The 19,123-nt window shown below is 44.7% G+C and overlaps 1 protein-coding gene across 23 annotated transcripts in view; it reads right to left on the bottom strand.

Moving 5' to 3' along the window:
- The window catches only part of ELN (elastin), a 496,210-nt gene that overhangs the window by 65,165 nt on the left and 411,922 nt on the right, over window positions 1–19,123 (bottom strand). For 8 of the 23 annotated variants that reach the window (XM_078679545.1, XM_078679547.1, XM_078679556.1 and 5 more), the window contains 6 exons: window positions 17,730–17,762; window positions 16,627–16,659; window positions 15,521–15,553; window positions 10,887–10,919; window positions 6,260–6,298; window positions 5,532–5,564 (listed from right to left, as the gene is read on the bottom strand). In XM_078679545.1, coding sequence (XP_078535671.1) covers window positions 5,532–5,564; window positions 6,260–6,298; window positions 10,887–10,919; window positions 15,521–15,553; window positions 16,627–16,659; window positions 17,730–17,762 — 204 coding nt within the window. The remainder of the gene's footprint in view (window positions 1–5,531; window positions 5,565–6,259; window positions 6,299–10,886; window positions 10,920–15,520; window positions 15,554–16,626; window positions 16,660–17,729; window positions 17,763–19,123) is intronic. The other 15 variants (XM_078679544.1, XM_078679534.1, XM_078679539.1 and 12 more) reach the window with 5 other exon arrangements.

Raw genomic sequence — 19,123 nt, 5'->3', positions numbered from 1 at the left:
AAAGGTCATAAATGTCCGCAAATTGAGGTCTTTGGCTGGGGGCGCTGAATTCAGCCGAGTAGGTGTGGTCCCACCACTGTCTACCCCCTACAACGTTGAGCACGTGCGACGCTGGTCCTCCTGGACAGCCGGCTCTCCCGCCATAATGGCTGCGCTACTACTTTATAATCTTGTGCGTGGTCTCCTTGTGGGTCTGCTAGGGGGAGTCCACTGCGGCCAGGAGTGGTGCTGCCTGGGTCGTTGCCTCCGTGGGGGCCCAAGTGGTCATAGTGGTGCTTCAGTCTGAGGCGGGGTGGAGGGGATGTCCACAGCACCCCGCCGTGGATTGGAGAGGGATGGTGCTGGTGCGATTTTAAGGGCCACCCTGCCGCTTCAATGCGCCTCGAGTACCACACAATGCTCAATCAGTCACTGGCTGGGGAGTGGTGGGGTGCAGCTAGAGTTCCTCCCCCAGTGGTTGGCCTCCCACGCCGCTAATCCACCGAGTCCCGCAAGTCAGGCAAATGCCGCCGCACCGGCCCTGGGGTAAGGCGTACATGTTTCTCACTGTGTGCTCTGGGGCTTCCGCCAGACTCCAGGGACGTCCTCACCTCTGGCTCCTCCGGGGACTTGCCTCCGCTGTGGGACCTCCGCCGGCTATTCTGGTCCCACCAAGCCTTGAGCCACTTGGGCGGCTGCCCCCGACCAGGTGTAGGAGGTCAGTGTGCAAAAGGCGCAGTGACTGGGGGTGGGTCGCGCCAGTCGGGTCTCCAAATGCAGGCGTTCGGGGCCGGCGTCAGGGCCCTGCCCCTAAGGCCCAGGCCTCGCCTAGGCCGCAGCCACATTTCGAGTTGCTATGGCGGGCACGCCACTTACTCCAGGCCGGAGATCTGTACGGCCTGGCGCACCAGCAAAGCCACCGGGCCGCAGCAGTGCTCCACCCGTGCCCGGCGGTGTACCTTTCTTCTCTTCCGGTGAGTTCCACTGGGGCGCCCAGGGGTCCCTCAGGTAGGTGGTCCCCGTCCTCTGTGGTTCGGGGGCAGAGCGGGCCTTGCTCACAGCCCCGGTTGTGGCCCTACCGTGGCGCCGCTCTCCGGAAGGCAGGCCCGGTGCAGGGGGAGGGTGACCTGGTGAGTCGCTAGTGCCGGGGCGACCGGGAGCGGAATATCTAGCCTCGATGGCCCCAGACGTGGACCACCGCGTTGTCGGAGCCTCACCGTCCCGGGGAATCCAGATCTGACCCTCCACAGCCCCGGCGGGACGCCCGCTCCCGCCTCCTCCGCCGGACTTTCAGACTCAATTCGGGTCCGGTACGTTCCGGGCCAGGACCCGGGATCACCTCAAGCTATTTGTGCCCTGTAAAAGGCCAGGCTATGCCGATCTGGGCAGGCGGTGGGCAGGAGCCGAGAAAAGTACGTCCTACCACGCCGCCATCTTGGCCACGCCCCCCCCACCTTACTTAAAAAGAAGTAAAAAGCGTTTGTGAAGGACGTTTTTAAAAGGTCACTTTTCATTTTTGCTTAAGTGTCTTTTAAGGGTATGACCCTTTAATGCTTTAAATGTTAAAATAATTCAATAAGATTGGTAATACAGCCTGTTTTTAAGGTTGCAAAATGTTACATGTCCGTCTCATATGTTTCCTACCATATTCTAAATTAATGTTAATGTTAATGTTATGGTAATTTGTATAGCGCACGGCTGCCCCAGCTAAGGGGCGTCCCGGCGCTGTGAGCAGATAAAATGCAGAGAGTTAAAGGCGCAGGGAAAAAGAAAAATTATTGGAAAAGATGAGTTTTGACGGCCTTTCTGAAGGCCAGAAGGTCCTGAATGCCACGGATAGCTTCCGGCAGGCCATTCCATAACTTGGCAGCCAGAAATCTAAAGGAACGGCCTCCTACTCTGGCAAGGCTAGTGCGGGGTATAATCGCTAGGTGCTGTCCCTCTGAGCGGAGCGGTCTCCTAGGAGTGTACTCTGACAGGAGGGGGCGCAACATTGGGGGAGAGGCGGTTTTAAGTATTTTAAAGGCTAAACACAATGCCTTGAACTGGATCCTTTTCCCCACTGGGAGCCAGTGCAGTTTTTTCAAGACTCCGGATACCGAAGAATGGCGAGAGAGACCCACCAGAGCCCTGGCTGCCGCATTCTGGACTCTCTGTAGTCTGGTCGTTTCAGCCAGATTTGCCCCCAGTAAGAGAGAACTGGCATAATCCAACCTAGAAAGGATGGTTGCCTGCACAATAAGCTGGCGAGTGCGGCAGTCAAAGAACTTCAGAATAGGTCTGATGTTACGTAGGATGCCGAAGCACGTGGCAGCCACCTTTTTGGTGTGGTAAGTGAACTTTAAAGCAGAGTCCACCCAGACTCCCAGATTTTTCACACAATCCTTAGGCTTAGGAGGTTGGCCTAGAACATCAGGCCACCAATTGTCGCCCCAGGACGAGATGTTTTTCCCCAAGAGCAGTATCTCTGTCTTCCCGGCGTTTAGTTGGAGGAAGTTCGCCGTCATCCAGTTGGTGATGTCAGTAAGTGTCTGTTTAAAGTGGTGTGCCTCCAGACCACTGCTGTTATTAAGAGCCACCACCAACTGGGTATCATCTGCATAGGATACCAATGCCAGCCCGTTTCTTCTAGCCACCTCTGCCAAAGGGCGGACATAAACATTGAACAGGGTCGGGCTCAGAGAGGAACCCTGCGGCACTCCCTGTCCAATGCTATGCTCCTTAGAGATGTAAGGGGGGGTAGAGACTCTAAACGACCTGTTAGACAGGAAGTCTCTAATCCATCCCAAGGCCGTCCCTGTGACTCCAACTTCCTCCAGTCTCAACAAGAGGACCTCGTGTGACACCGTATCGAAGGCAGCACTAAGGTCCAACAGGACCAGTGCTGCCGTTCCTCCGGTGTCAGGAATGGTACGGAGGCCCTCTGAAACACTGAGCAAGGCTGTCTCGGTGCTATGACCAGCTCTAAACCCGTGTTGAGAGTCGTCCAGAATGTTGTTGGCAAGAAGGAAATCGGACAGAATGTTATTGACATGAGTCTCTATGATTTTAGCGGGCCAGGGAAGCAGAGAAATGGGCCTAAAGTTCTCAGGAAGCAAAGGATCTAAAGTGGGTTTTTTTAAGATGGGAGAAACCCAAGCCTGCTTCCATTTGGAAGGAACTTTGGCGGTGGAGAGAGACAGGTTGATAATGTCTCGGATGTGTTCTGTGATAAGATCGTGAGCTACACAGAAAGTATCCGGCTTTAAGGGGTCTGTAGGAGATCCAGATTTTATTTTTTTACCAATTAATTGGAAATTCTCTCGCTCAAGTGTCGGCAGAGAGGCGAGAGAAGGCATGGTAGGATTTATAATTGCCAATGGCTGCGGGCAGTTTGGAAAAGTGTTATAGATTTTCTTTATCTTGTCGATGAAGAAGTTAGCCAGGTTATTACAGAGGTCGGGAGAGGTGGTAATAGTATTGACAGTTTTTTTGGAGGTAAGATCTTTCAAAATTTTGAATACCGATTTCGAGGTGTTAGAGCTGTTGCTAATCTCATTGGCGTAATATGTCGCTCTTGTCCTAGAGACCTTACGGTGGTATATTTTTTGAAGCTGGATATAGTCCTGTTTAAGGTTGGCATCATAATGTTTCCTCCAACCCCTCTCAGCCTTTTTACATTGTTTTTTCAGCATAGCTAATTCAGAATTATACCATGGACTAGCAGTATGGGTGCGAGTCTTGGTCCATCTGGCAGGGATCAAGGTGTCGAGTGCCTGGGTAATCCAGATGCAGAACTGGTTATACCCTACGTCCGGGTCATCACTTGCGGGTGGGGGGTTCAATTCCAGCAAGTTGTGTAGGTCTTCAAGTCGGAGTTTTCTCCAAGGCCGTTTCTGCACTAACGGAGTGGGCGCCGCTGCCAAGCTTGAATTACAGGATATAGACAGTGTTACTAGGTGATGATCTGTCCAGGTCAAGGGTATAGGTAAGTCTGCGGAACCACCGATAATGTTGGAAAAGATGGGATCAAGAAGGTGTCCCGCTCTATGGGTGGGGCCAATAACCAGTTGGTTTAGTTGAAAAGCCGCGAGATCCGCAAGAAAAGTGGCAACTTTGGGCTCGGTGTCTCTATCGAGATGTAAATTGAGGTCACCTATGATCGTAAAGTTAGCCGATTTGATTATGTTGGTGAATTTGACAGAACTGCTCAGGGAACCCGCAAGTGGGTGGGGTAATTCAGAGCTTATAATTATCAATAAAGATCCCAGGAGAGAGAACCTATCCTTTTTTGACTGCATGCCTGTTAGACCAGACACCCTTGGTGGTTGTCCCCCAGACATTTTGCCTTCACCCTGTAAGGTTGCTGAATTGGCTTTTGTTGATTTTAGGACTCCGCGCACTTTACTATTGCTAACCAGTGCCAAAGTGCTTGTGCTCTCTCCTTAAAACATGGGCAACTTGTCCTAAACTTAATTGCCACCTTTAATTTACTTATTGGTTCCTAGTAACTGCTACTACTCATACTGAGAGCTTGTAAATGAAATGCTACTATTAGGCCTGCATCACTCATTATGCCACCCACTAAAGTAGCAGTTTAAGACATGTCTCAGCCTGCCACAGCAGCCTGTAGTGAAGTTTTAAACTGCTAATTTAACCTGGCAAAATAAACCTTTTTTTTCAGGCCCAAACCGTACTTTATAATACTTATAAGTCAACCCTAAGATAGGCCTTAAAAGGTTTAGGGTAGAGTGCATAGTGTGTATTAATGGGAACATGTGGGTTTAAGTTTTACATGTCCTGGCAGTAAAAACACAAGTGCAGTTGTTTTTAACTGTTGTAATGCTATCTCTCCCATAGGCTAACACAGGGTTACCTTACTACATTTAATACAGGTGTAACTTCAAATTGGGAGCGGGTAGAGAAATACTTCTTGGACTTTTTTGAATTGTAGTTTACAATTCTTGTTAATGGTAAAGTCAGATTTTTTTAAGTCACAATTGTAGAATTACGACTTTTGGAAATTTGGCACTTCTGAGCCAAAATCAATATTGCTTTTCTGCCAGTACCCATGGTCACAGGACTGTGGCTGTCTCTCCTCTGATGGGTTGTTGATGCCTTCCAGACATGCCGACAAAGGGCTGTGATGTGGACAGGATGGGCCATAATGCACAATGGTTGGGGAAGTAGTATCCATTCTTGATCTCATTTCAAAGGACCTTGCCAGCAGCACTCACACAAAGGAACCTGAAACCAGCCCTGCCCTTTCTTTACTCACAGTTAGACAGTTGGGAACCAATCACAGGAAGTATGGGGAAGTATGGGGGAACTGGGCAGAACTAGTTTGGGGGAGGACGTTAGGGTTAAGATGACAGTAAGACACCTCTTAAGTGTGGTCTGCTAGTAAATACCTGAAATGGCAAATTGTTGATGACTAACTCAGATATTAAAATCTCAATCATGCAACTCTCATTTAAAATATTCCATACACAAACTAGTAAACAATTTCTAAACAGCCAAGGAGACTTTGTTACTTCCACATGTAGCTAGGTTTAACATTATCAATTACTCACCCCCTGGGAAACCGCCAGCTCCAACTCCATAACCTGAGAACAGGGAGATAATTTACCATGAGAATTCAATGAGGTATAATTCCCTTTTTACTACCATCAATAACCACCCACAAACCATAAGGAACAACTACATTTTACAGATAAACTGGGCTTGAGCTCTTTGATTCAAAAGTAGTACTATATAATGCTACAGATCAAGATTGTGTATACAATCAATGTAGCCGTAACACCTACACTACATTATGGTTCTTAGCCAGTGGTCATAAACTTTCCCACAGGACAATTCTACTACTAATACTAGTATTCAATGGCAGGAAGCCGGTAATTTCCCACCACCATCCAAATCCAGCACTATCACATACACCCAGTAGTCTAGGCAATACCTTAAAACGAGACCTACTAACTACACCATACCACAGAGTCAGTAGTACTTTATGCCCCTTAGTCTAGACCCACAAAATAAGGTGGAGTTCCGTCATCCATTACAGCTAGCCCAATAATGGCATTCCACAGGGAAACCATTATTGCACCATTCCTCAAAATAAGATCGCCAACACATACACCTAACTGGAGCGCTTTTACGATCCACTCGCTGCAATAATGCCACTACCACAAACAGCTGGAATTCTCGCCTCATCTTGCAGAGGTAACAGTATTTCACAGTGCAAGTTTAAAGCTTCCACATGATAGTTCAAAGCCTAGGTAATAAAGTGAAACTCTATTATTACCTGGTTTGGGAGGTTTCTGCCCGGCCCCTGGATATACCCCTGTGACAAAATACAAAGAAGAAAATTTAAAAAAAACATCAGGATACATGCAACTAGTAGGAGTTCACTGCAACATCACTGAGAATTGGGTCATGGTCACAAGACGCACATAAAGAGTGAATAAAATCATCCTTCACGTCTATTGAATCTCGAATATAGACAACCAACATACGCACCCATATAGAAGCATTGATTTATAATTCTTAACTCCAATCTATTTTCCTTGATAATATGTTTATGTTGGTAGTCAATACTGCGGACCTAATATCCATGCACAACAAAAAATGGTCATCCAAGATGGAGGAGAGACATTTGGTGAATAACAGGCCTTATATACTGGTGGAGCAAAGCAATTTCTGAGGAGTTCTGCAGTATTGTATTGTATTGTATTGTATTTATTATTTGTAACGCGCAACTGTCACCCTACGGGTATCCTGGCGCCAACAGGAAGTAGTCAGATGGAAACAAACAATACACTGGCTGTCATGTCCTACAAAAACAAACCGCCTGGACTGTTAGATAGGCTCAGGAAAAAATCAAACTTTGACGAACAGCCATGTTTTCAGGCTCTTTCTGAACCCCAGCAAGGTGTCCATTTGCCTGATATTCTGGGGGAGCTCATTCCACAGCCTAGATGCAGAAGTGCAGAAAGCTCTGCCTCCCATCCTTGATCTCCTAATCCTGGTAGTTGCTGCCAGACCCAAGCTGGAGGAGCGCAGGGACCTTGTAGGCTTATACCAGGTGAGCCTTTCCTGTAAGGGAATAGGTCCCATGTTGTGCAGGGCTCTATACACAATACATAGGGACTTAAAAGCGATTCTGCTCCCGATTGGCAGCCAATGTAAATCTCTAAGCGCCAACGTAGTGGAAGAGCTACGAGGTCTTTTGAGAGCCAGCTTAGCCGCTATAGACTGGACCCTCTGGAGCCCCTGTAAGATGTATAAGGGGGCCCCTAGATATAGAGAGTTACAATAGTCCAGTCTGGCCAGGATCACACTCCTGACCACTAGCGGTCTAGACTCATCAGGCAAAAGGGGCAGAATCTGTCTGAGTGCTTTCAACAATCCAAAACAGACACTGATGGTTTTATTGGTCTGGGAGGTCATTTGGAGATCTGAATCAAACAGTACCCCTAAGTTACGCACAGTCTTCACTGGGATGCAAGGATCAGCTCCCGGCGCAAGCCTGATCTCGCAAGAAGGTTGGTGACTCAGTTTGGCTGACGAACAATAAACCACCTCCGTCTTCCCTTCGTTAAATTGGAGGGAGTTTATTTTCAGCCACCTGGAGACCCTACTCATGCAGTCCTGAAAGGTCTCCATGGTCACCGCCTGTTTTCCTTCTAGGGAGAACACCAATTGGGTGTCATCGGCGTAGTTTATTAAATCAATTCCATAGGATTTGATCATGGGGATCAGAGGCTGCAAATAAAGATTAAAAAGAATAGGGCTGATCGAGGAGCCCTGAGGAACTCCATTACAGACCTTGGACTTGGGAGATGAGAAGGGTGCTAAGGTCACCACCTGTTGTCTGTCTGTTAGGTAAGATTGTATCCACCTCAGGGCCTTGCCCTTCACGCCCAGTTTTTCCAATCTACTTAACAGAACCGCATGGCTAACCGTATCGAATGCGGCCGACATATCCAACAGCACCAGGACTGAGGAATTGCCATTGTCGGCTCGCATTCGAGTAGTAGTCAGACAACGGCTCATTCACGATTTGTCAGAAGGATATGAATGGTCTCATTTTATCAATTCTCAGGTCTGGAGCTCAATATTCTGCAAAACATAACTTTTTTAGAATAATGCAAGTTGGAAGGAGTTTGTATAAGCCCAGATGATACAAAGGTTGCAGGCCTATGTAAAACTATATATATAAAAGATAGAAAAAAACTGATTCCAGTGACTGTGATTGCTGAGGTAGGAATAGCAACACTATGAATAGAATATTGCTATTGTTCCTAAAGCAAAAAGAACAGATGACTGACAGAATGCTGAACAAATCAACCATTCACCGCCAGTCACAGGTCTGGGTTTAATCCATTGTTTTTTTACTCACCATGCCACTCCAGTTTGGACCCAGCCATTTGCAAATCAGTCGTGACCCTGCTCCCCATGGGAACAGTCCAGCCAAGTCAGGTCTTCACTGGACCGGAAACAAGTCTCCTAGGACTGGTTTCAGGGTATCACCCCTCATTAGCCAGGCTAGCTTGAATCCAGTTGCCCAGTGAGCATGGGACCCACATCTGGGCATACCCTTCCGTTTTGGGGTGACTAAAGCAAAAAGAATAGATGATGAACGGAATGCTGAAAATCAAGCATTCACCCTGAGTCACAGATATGGGTTTAATCCATCGTTTGTTTGCTTGCCATGCCACTACCAGGTTGCACCCAGCAATATTCAAATTAGTTTTGCCCCTGCTCCCCATGGGAACAGTCCAGCCTGAACTGCAAGATCCTCCTTGGTCCGCAAACAAGCATCCTGGGACCTGTATTGGAGTATCACCCCTCAGCAAGCATGTTAGCTTGATTCCAGTGGCACAGTGAGTACGGAACCCACATATGAGGATATCCTTCCCACTAGGGCGGCAAAAGAAAAAAAGAACAGATGATGCATGGAATGCTGAACAAATCAAACATTCACCCTCAGTCACAGATCCGGGTTTAATCCATCGTTTGTTTTGCTCACCACGCCACCCCAGTTCCAAAAGCTGCACTTGTCCCAAGTGACGAATATTCTTTTTAAGGTGTCTAAATACGTTTTTTCCAAATTGCATTCAATTGCCTGTCCTATTTAGGACAAAGATGACAAAGAATAACTTTGTAGAACTACCATGGACATGATTCTGAAATGTTCCTTTGGCTTTTACCGGACCAATCACAAAGTGGCAAAACAAATACACAAATCATTCCAGCAAGTGTGGAATGTCATGTTGTATGAACAAACCACCCTTAGTGCCTCACAACTGATGAGAAGCCTTGGCTTGGGAGTAATACGTGTTATTTGTCCACTTAACAAGACTGTTCATAGACACTCAACAAGTCAATCCCTATATCTGTGTAGATGTTCTGTTTGCTTGGCAGTCTGTTCCATGCATTACACCATTACTGTTCTACGGGGTGTGGGGTGCCAGCAGCAAATTACCATGATATTTGTTCTTTCATTCTGGTTGCAGTGGTGGAAGTCCTAGTGGATTATTGATGTTGTGGTTGGCTTTATCTGTTGTCTTTGCCCCGGTCCAGTGCAACCTCTATTTCTCTAAACCTGTGTGGAGTCTTTTTGTGGTGGTTTCATTGTGTTGCTGTGTATGTGTTGCACTCATACTTTACATATTGCCTCTTCAGATAAGCCTGACAGCTCTGTTCCAAGCTTCCAGTGAGTGAGCGCATGTTATCTTTTAGTGTGCATCTGACTTACCCTGACTAGAGTGGTGGTCCCTACTTGGAGAGGATGCATACCTCTGGCAACTAGACTCCACCTAACGTGTTCACAAATTTCCTGGTCGATTACTTGCAAGCAAGGAAAACATTGGACAGCAAATCAGTAAAGCGACACCATTGATTGCACATCCATCAGCACAGCCTGGGCTGTGACACCCACCCAGAGTGCTGCACCACACTGCAGAAGGCTGGCTCAGTATTTGGTGTACATCTATTGGTGAGTCACAATGCACTGAGTCCAGGCAACCCTTAGTGATAGTAGTAGTGGTCCCAGATAACGAAAGCTATCAAGAGGTAGTTGTGGAGAGCAGCTAAGGTTTATTCAAGAAGGTGTAAAGCGGGTGCATTATCACACAGCCAGCCATTGAAGCTTACACACAGGAAAGAACCACACCAGAAAAATACATTGTATTTATTATACACCAACACTAAAACTACTTTGGTATATTTCCTACTGAGAGATATCACTACTCATATAAATATACTTTAAAACAGGTTAGGTAAATCACACAAAACACAGGGGCCGCTATGGGGGGTGAGGGGAAACTATATACTGAGAAAAAGGAATGTGAGGTGAGTACCAAACCAGGACTACCACCCAAAGAACTAGGGACCAGTGGGATCATGGAACCACCACAAGTAAGTAACATAGTGTTGCAAGGAACCTGTGTGCAGAGGTAATACCCTGGGTCAGTGTCCATAGGATAATGTGGGAAAGTCGTGATTGGAGTTTTACGGTTTCGGGACCCTAGCCATCCTAACCATTTCACCGTCTTCCAAGTATGTGTTTCTTCACATTTTTCAACATTTTTCATTTCCATTTTATGTTAAAACTGATGCAAACCTTGTAGTTGATGATGTTACTTACTGTACTGTTGATTACTATTTTTATTAACCATTACAATAATCACACTATTTCACACACAGCCAGCTTTCCTACACCATATTTACAGACAGCACTCAAGATGATTCCCCTAAACATTCAATCATTTCACTCCATCCCCCAGAACCGATGCCCGGGCATCTTTCTCTCCACACTGAGCTCTCTTTCTTTGTTCCTCCTGATCACTAAAGTGTACATGCTATTGCTGTATGTGTGTTATATGAGCTTTTGGGCTCTTCCCATCAAATGTCAGGATTTAACTCACCTGCTGGTAAACCTCCAGCACCAGTTCCATAACCTGAGAACAAAACAAAATATACCCATGAAAAAACAAAAACACTGAATTACACACTCTGTTAAATCATCAGCTACCTAGATAGCACTCTGTGGTCTTCTGGCTACCAGCAGATTTTGGATTTCAAATTCAACAATGCTCAATCACTCAACCCTCAAATCACTTAAACGACCCCCTGCCATCAAATCTTTTCGCCAAGTTCAAATTATCCAAACTCCCACTCTGGACCAACATAGTAAATGCCTCATTACATCAAGGTACCATCCCATATTGCAGGATGCCTAAACAAGCGGATCTGGGTGCATAGGTGCGAAGTGGTGTAGGAACCCCCCATTGACTTCAATGGGTAAACTTGGATGTCCAGCTGCTGCAGAGTCTTGTGGAGCAGTTCGGTGGAACCCATATATAGATTTCAGCTGAGGAGTACCTGCAAAGAGAGGGGGCAGAGTCCAAACCACCAAGAGATGTCCAGGAGGTGTAGGAGCATGATGCCAGCCCTTGAAGGAGGTTCTTTGCTGTAGCATGGAGGTCTTGAAGATGCAGCTGTGGAGCCCAGGCGACATTGCAGAAGCACTGGAGATGTCCATGAGCTGTCCCATGTCAGTTGTCAAGATGCGGGAAGGTCAGTGCCGGAAGGACCAAAAGCAAGCCTTGGCTAATGCTATCATAACAAAGGGCAGGAAGTCTTTGAGGCTCACCACCCTGTATGCTATTTCTGCTTGGGGTAGGTGAGAAGCACCTACACCCCAAGCAGGCTTTGTTCCAGACCAATGAGAGCTCATGGGCTCCCACCTCAGGGGGTCAGAAACATTTCTGAGTGTGGCAGGCTGGTGCAGACCAGTCAGCTGTCCACTAAGGAGTTGTTAGTTTTTATGGGGCTATTTCTAAGATGCCTTCTGAGTAAATTTTTTAATAAATCCAGCACTGGTATCAGTGTGGGTTTATTGCACTGAGAAGTCTGATACCAAACTTCTTAGCATTCAGTAAAGCCATCATGGAACGGTTGAGTTAGTAATGACAAACTCCCAGCTCATGTACTCAATATGGCTTTCCTGCACTTACAATATCTAAGCGTGGACTTAGACATTGTCGAGGCATATTGCTCATGCAGCTATGCCCTCGCCTCTAGTATAATGCACCCTGCCTTCGGGCTGTGCAGCCTGCTGTAGGGGTGACTTACCTATGCCACAGGCAGCGTTTGAAGGCATGGCATACTAAGATTGCCACAAGTTTGTTACAGGAATGACCTGGGTACTGCTGGCATTATGCAGTGGCAGTTGCTACCTGCAGCTGACAGATGGTTGATACTATCATGCAGGCTAGCATTATCCTTGGGTAACAGCAGTTTGCATACAACCACTTTATATTTTGAGGCCTGATGCAGTTGTGTAATGAACTTCCACTTTATATCCATTCCACCCTTCAAATCTGGCTGACAGTGTTCAGTGGGATATTAGATGGCATATAGACTTCAAAGGAGGACGGCACTGAATGGTTTGCATTTCACTGATACTTTATTTTCTTTATACTCTGTCAAAATAGAGTCTCCAGGAGCTTTGCAGAAACGTCCCAAACCAAGTAACAAGATTACTGCTATTTCCTGATCAGACTTTAGACTATGATGTAGAAGCTCTAACTATGCTGCACGGGGAAAGAGCATTTGGCTCTGCAAGACGAGGCAGGAATTTCCGTGTCTGGGATAGTAACATTGATGGTCGGAAAGGAAAGTGAAGGAGCTCTAGGTTTGTGTACTTGATTGGATTCTTATTGTGAGAGAAGGTGCAATAATGGTTGTCCTGTCACCTTACATTGATAAGCCTATTACAATAGATGATGCAACAATTCCTCATTTTGGAAATGCTGAAGGGGTTCTGGATTTGGAGGAAGCAGAAGGACCACTGGCTATGTGGTCTTGTGAAGTTAATAGAGCCGGGTTTAAGGGACAGTTCAGACTAGTGGATGTGTGTGATGTTCTGGATGTACAAGTTTGTGTAAGAGAGCTGTTTCTGTGCCATTGTGTAGTTGTAGTGGAAGTGCCTTAGCAGGCAAGAATAGTATGGGAACTCGCCTGCTGGAAGACCTACAGCCCCTGTGCCGTAACCTAAAAACATGTAGAAATTTCAGTAACAGACAAAATTTGACTGTGGTAAAACATCAACACCCACTGCTGGTATCACTAACGACATGCATACTCATCCAGCGCTCTCGAACAATCATGACCCATCATTGACCTTGGTCCGCATACCTTCTGATCCTGAACTACTATCAGAAATCCAGTACACCTACCCAAATATCACAAACCCAGTGCTCCCGCACCGCCATGAAACTCCAAAAGATTGTGCCCGTAATGTTTTTGTACATGTCGAACCCATTTACAGCCAAACTGGATAAGGTGTAGTCGTCCTACCCCTTTCATTGTATGTGCTTCTTTCCATTTTTGCAACATTTTTCTTTTACATTTTATGTTAAACCTGATGGAAGGCTTGTATTTTATGTTTTTTACTGTACTCTTGATTACTTTATTTTATTGACCATTACTATAATTGCACTATGTCACCCACAGCTAGCGCGCCAAGACCAGTGACACAGCCAGCACTCAGGACAATTCCCTAAAAATTCAATCATTTCACTCCATCCCCCAGCAGCGATGCCCGGGCATCCTTCTCTCCACAGTGAACTCTCTTTCTTTGTGCGTTCTGATCACTGAAGTGTACAATGCTATTATATAGGTAACTAGACAAAATATCGAAAAAAAGTATAGAATGGACAAAATATTGAATTCAAAATATAGAATGGATATAATACCGAATGGACATAATTTAGTGGTTAATAATATCGAAATGCAGGTAAGTAATATCGACTGTCAAAATATCAAAGTACATAATATAGGCATTAAAATAAATCGAATTTAAAAGTGTATATTATTTTTGTAAGGTATGTTTAATGTATGTTTATTTTTATAAAGTAATGAATTTTATGTTATTTAATTTTTGCGTAATTTAATTCCGTAGCGGGTTGTGGGTTTATAGGGGAATAGGGTGGGAAGTATTTTAATTATACTAAATTAAATATACATTTTTTGAAATTATTGATTATTTTTAATTTAATTTTGCATCTTAGTTCTGTAGCGGGTTGTGGGTTTATAGGAGAATAGGGTGGGAAGTAATTTAATTGTAATTAAGTAAATATTTATTTTTATTTATTTGTATTGATACTTTATTGTTAATTTATTTGTATTAATTGGTAATTAATTTTTATTAATTGATTAATTGATGAATATGTTAATTGTATACATTTATTATTCGGAGCAGGTTGTGGGTTTATAGGGAAATAGGGTGGGAAGTAATTTAATTGTAATTAAGTAATTTTTTTAATTATTTTTGTGTATTGATAATTAATTTATTGTTAATTAATTAGCAATTGGTAATTTTGTTATTACTTATTACATTTTTGGTATTGAAAATTAATTGCTTGTTAATTAATAATTAATATGTAATTAATGTTTAATAAATAATATTTATTGGTATTTATAATTAATTGCTTATTAGATATTTTGTAATTGGTAATTCATTTTAATAATTTCTTTATTGGTATTGATAATTAATTTATTCTTATTTAAATATTAAATCATTACCTTCTCTACTGTTGCACTCACTGGAGTGGGAACAGTAATTTTTACCCCTACGCTATCCAACGCTTTCCCTACTGTTGCACTCTCTCTTGAGTGGGAATAGTAATTTTTACCCCTACGCTATCCAACGCTTTCCCTACTGTTGCACTCACTGGAGTGGGAATAGTAATTTTTACCCCTACGCTATCCAACATGTTCCCTACTGTGGCACTCTCTGGAGTGGGAATAGTAATTTTTACCCTCTCGCTATCCAACGCTTTCCCTACTCTTGCCCTCTCTGGAGTGGGAATAGTAATTTTTACCCCTACGCTATGCAACGCTTTCCCGACTGTTGCACTCACACGAGTGGGAATAGTAATTTTTACCCCTACGCTATCCAACACTTTCCCTACTGTTACACTCACGGAGTGGGAATAGTAATTTTTAACCCTACGCTATCCAACGCTTTCCCTACTTTTGCTCTCACTGGAGTGGGAATAGTCATTTTTACTCTCCTGCTATCCAACGCTTTCCCTACTGATGTACTCACTGGAGTGGGAATAGTAAATGTTACCCTCCCGCTATCCTACGCTAAAAATATTGATTTTTAAAAATAAATATTACGTTAATATAAATGTATTTAAAAATAAAAATGCATTTTTTAACTTACATTAATTACTTATTTATTCATTTTAAGGTTATTTAAGTATTTTTAAGTATGTTTTAGTTAATTATATTTATTTTATTAATTATACGTTACTTTTAATACATTTAAAAAATTCGATATTTTAACAAACTGTATTATTTACAACGATATTTTGGATTCGATATTTCTGTACTTACATGTTTGTAGATAGGAATTCGATATTTTGGCATTCTATATTTTGTTCATGATATTTTGGCAGGTTGATATTTTGCTCCTCGATATTCTGTCAGTAATCCGTGTTATATGCGCTTTTGAGCTCCTCCCATAAAAAGTCAGGATTTAACTCACCTGCTGGATAACCTCCGGCACCAGTTCCATAACCTGAGAACAAGCAGAAATATACCCATTAAAAAACACCTACACAGAATTAATTAATTTAATTTTTTCTAATATTTTTATTGACAACTTATTTAGTGTGATAAATTAGTCATTTGTGGTGCTCCTGTGGCATCCTCACAGTGCTGTAAGAATAGGACAGGAGGACAGCGGAGAGACACATCACGATCAGTAAATACCAGTCTCGGTTAACATAATCAATGATCCTTTTTCTGGTTATGCCAATACTCTGGAAAAGCAGGTCATAAAGACAGTAAACCAAAAACAATAACACAGTTCGAGATCTTTTAGGATCCTAATTAGCTATCCATGGTATGTGTGTGGTTCCTCACATCATCATACCACTATGCAAGGTGGGTCTCTAGGAATGCTTCATACTGCCATGTGTGTAGAGGGGTGTGGCAGTGTGGGATGTGGGAGGGCTATACCCTTCTTGTGCTCCTCAGGAGGTTGGAAGAGATGTGAGTGTCTTATAGAGGTGCTGACTGTGTGATCATTCTCAGCCAGGGGATTGGGCAGTACTCTCCCGGAGTATCGTGCAGGGTTGTTGAATATGAATGACATGTGCGTATGAAACTGTGGTCGCCAACCCGGCCCTGATGGAGCGGAAAAGATAACGCTCGGTGAGCCCACAACGAGGAATATGGTGAATGTGTTTGTCATTTATGGGGGGAGTTCCTTAGATTTGGCTTCTACTGTGAGTAGGAAGGTCTGCCAGCACTCAACTACCATGCAGTAGTCATCTTTACGAACTAAGCTAGTAGTGTGTGCCTCAGCCCTGGTCCAAGTCAGCAAAACATCTAACCACCGTTGAGTGTCTGCAGGAGCGGGAGATTTCCATGCCATGGCGATACTGAGTTTAAATAAAACATTCAATCTTTTTACTCCATCCCCCAGAACCGATGCCCAACCCCCAGAACCAATGCCCAGCCATCCTTCTCTCCACACTGAACTCTCTTTCATTGTGTCTTCTGATCACTGAAGTGTACATGCTATTATTTTATTTGTGTTATATGCGCTTATGAGCTCTTCCCATCAAAAGTCAGGATTTAACTCACCTGCTGGATAACCTCCAGCACCAGTTCCATAACCTGAGAACAAGCAGAAATATACCCATTAAAAAACACCTACACAGAATAAAAAAAAAGAATTCTAATATTTTTATTGACAGCTTATTCAGTGCGATATATTAGTCATTCGTGGTGCTCCTGTGGCATCCTCAAAGTGCCGTAAGAATAGGGTAGGAGGACAGCAGAGAGACACATCATGATCAGTAAATAACAGTCTAGGTTAACATAATCAATGGTCCCTTTTCTGGTTATACCAATACTCTGGGAAAGCCAGTCATAAAGACAATAAACTGTAAACAATAAAACAGTTCGAGGTCTTTTAGGCTCCTAAACAGCAATCCTTGGTATGTGTGTGGTTCCTCACAACATCATACCACCGTGCAAGGTGGGTCTCTAGGAATGCTTCATAGTGCACAATGTGTGTAGAGGGGTGTGGCAGTGTGGGATGTGGGAGGGCTATACCCTTCTTGTGCGCCTCAGGAGTTTGGAAGAGATGTGAGTGTCTTATAGAGGTGCTGACTGCGTGATCATTCTCAGCCGGGGCTGGGGCAGTACTCTCCTGGAGTATCGTGCAGGGTTGATGCATATGAATGACATGTGCGTATGAAACTGTGGTAGCCAACCCGGCCCTGATGGAGCGGACAAGATAACGCTCGGTGAGCCCACGCCGAGGGATATGGTGAATGTGTCTGTCATTTATGGGGGGAGTTCCTCGGATTTGGCTTCTACTGTGAGTAGGAAGGTCTCCCAGCACTCATCTACCACGCGGGTGTCACCTTTACGAACTAACCTAGTAGCATGTGTCTCAGCCCTGGTCCAAGTCAGCAAAACATATAACCACCGTTGAGTGCCTGGAGGAGCGGGAGATTTCCATGCCATGGCGATACTGAGCTTAAATAAAACATTCAATATTTTTACTCCATCCCCCAGAACCGATGCCCATCCCCCAGAACCAATGCCCAGCCATCCTTCTCTCCATACTGAACTCTCTTTCTTTGTGTCTTCTGATCACTGAAGTGTACATGCTAATATTTTATGTGTGTTATATGCGCTTTTGAGCTCTTCCCATCAAAAGTCAGGATTTAACTCACCTGCTGGATAACCTCCAGCACCAGTTCCATAACCTGAGAACAAGCAGAAATATACCCATTAAAAAACAACTACACTTTTGACAAAAAACAAAAATTTGACAAAAAAACAACTACACAGAATTTATTTATTTATTTATTTCTAATATTTTTATTGACAGCTTATTCAGTGCGATACATTAGTCATTCGTGGTGCTCCTTTCACATCCTCACAGTGCTGCCAGAATAGAGTAGGAGGACAGCGCAGAGACACATGAAACTGTGGTCCCCAACCCAGCCCTGATGGAGCGGACAAGATAGCGCTCAGTGAGCCCATGCCGAGGGATATGGTGAATGTGTCTGTCATTTATGGGGGACGTTCCTCAGATATGGCTTCCACTGTGAGTGGGAAGGTCTCCCAGCACTCTTATACCCCGCGGGAGTCACCTTTATGAACTAACCTAATAGTATGTGCCTCAGCCCTGGTCCAAGTCAGCAAAACATCTAACCACCATTGAGCTCCTGGAGGAGCTGGAGATTTCCGTGCAATTGAGCTTAAATAAAACAAATGGCATAAGTATACAACAATGTATATGCTTATCGCCGTTTATTCGGGGGCTAGCCCCAGAAGGCTTGATTCAGGGGTGGTGGTAAGAGTATGTGCTGCCATGTCCAACACCATTACTGTTATCTATGCCCATGAAGGTTGCAGGGAGGGATATGCCCAGATCATGTTGAAGAAGTCTGCATTTCGTAGTTTGCAACTGGGGCACTCTGGGGAGATTGCCAAGAACATGCGCTGGATACGGCGTGGTGAGAAATAAATGTGGTGAATTTAAGTTAAACTGTGTGTAGCGGAATCTAGGGTTGTGGGACACACTTCTCATCATCTGGAGAGGGTAGGTTCAGGCCCCATCTGTCAGTGGTTGTTGGAGCACATTGTTCCACCTGGCCTGTGCCTTCACGGCGTGATCGACAGAGGGAGTGTTGAGCACTCTGTATAAGGTCGTGAATGCATGACAAATGCATGTGGCGGACATGAAGGTAGTTGGTTTCGAGGAAGTGAGGGCAAGGAGTCATCTGCATTACACATCTCCTGGATTACTTTCTGAAGAACTCGATGTGTTAGGAACTGGACATTGCTTGAACTGGCCATTGCTTAGGCTGTGGGCTTCCAATAGATCCCGGAACAACATGAGCGTGCCCTTGTCATAAAGATCTCCTATCCATGTGAGCTCCACGTTGCTCCACGGAGCCGGGTTGAAGCGTTGTGCCGCTCTGTGTAGTAGAGGCAGATCCCAGATGATGATTGCTGGGGAATATGGGAGCATGGGGCCCTTGGAGTGAACATACCTGCGCCAGCAGGTACGAGCTACTAGCATCTGCCTAAGCTCGTCACGTAAGCAGGAGGTAGGATT

Source organism: Lissotriton helveticus, chromosome 3_1 (genome assembly GCF_964261635.1).
Source record: "Lissotriton helveticus chromosome 3_1, aLisHel1.1, whole genome shotgun sequence".
Classification (NCBI taxonomy): domain Eukaryota; kingdom Metazoa; phylum Chordata; class Amphibia; order Caudata; family Salamandridae; genus Lissotriton; species Lissotriton helveticus.
This window is presented reverse-complemented; position numbering and strand designations above follow the sequence as displayed.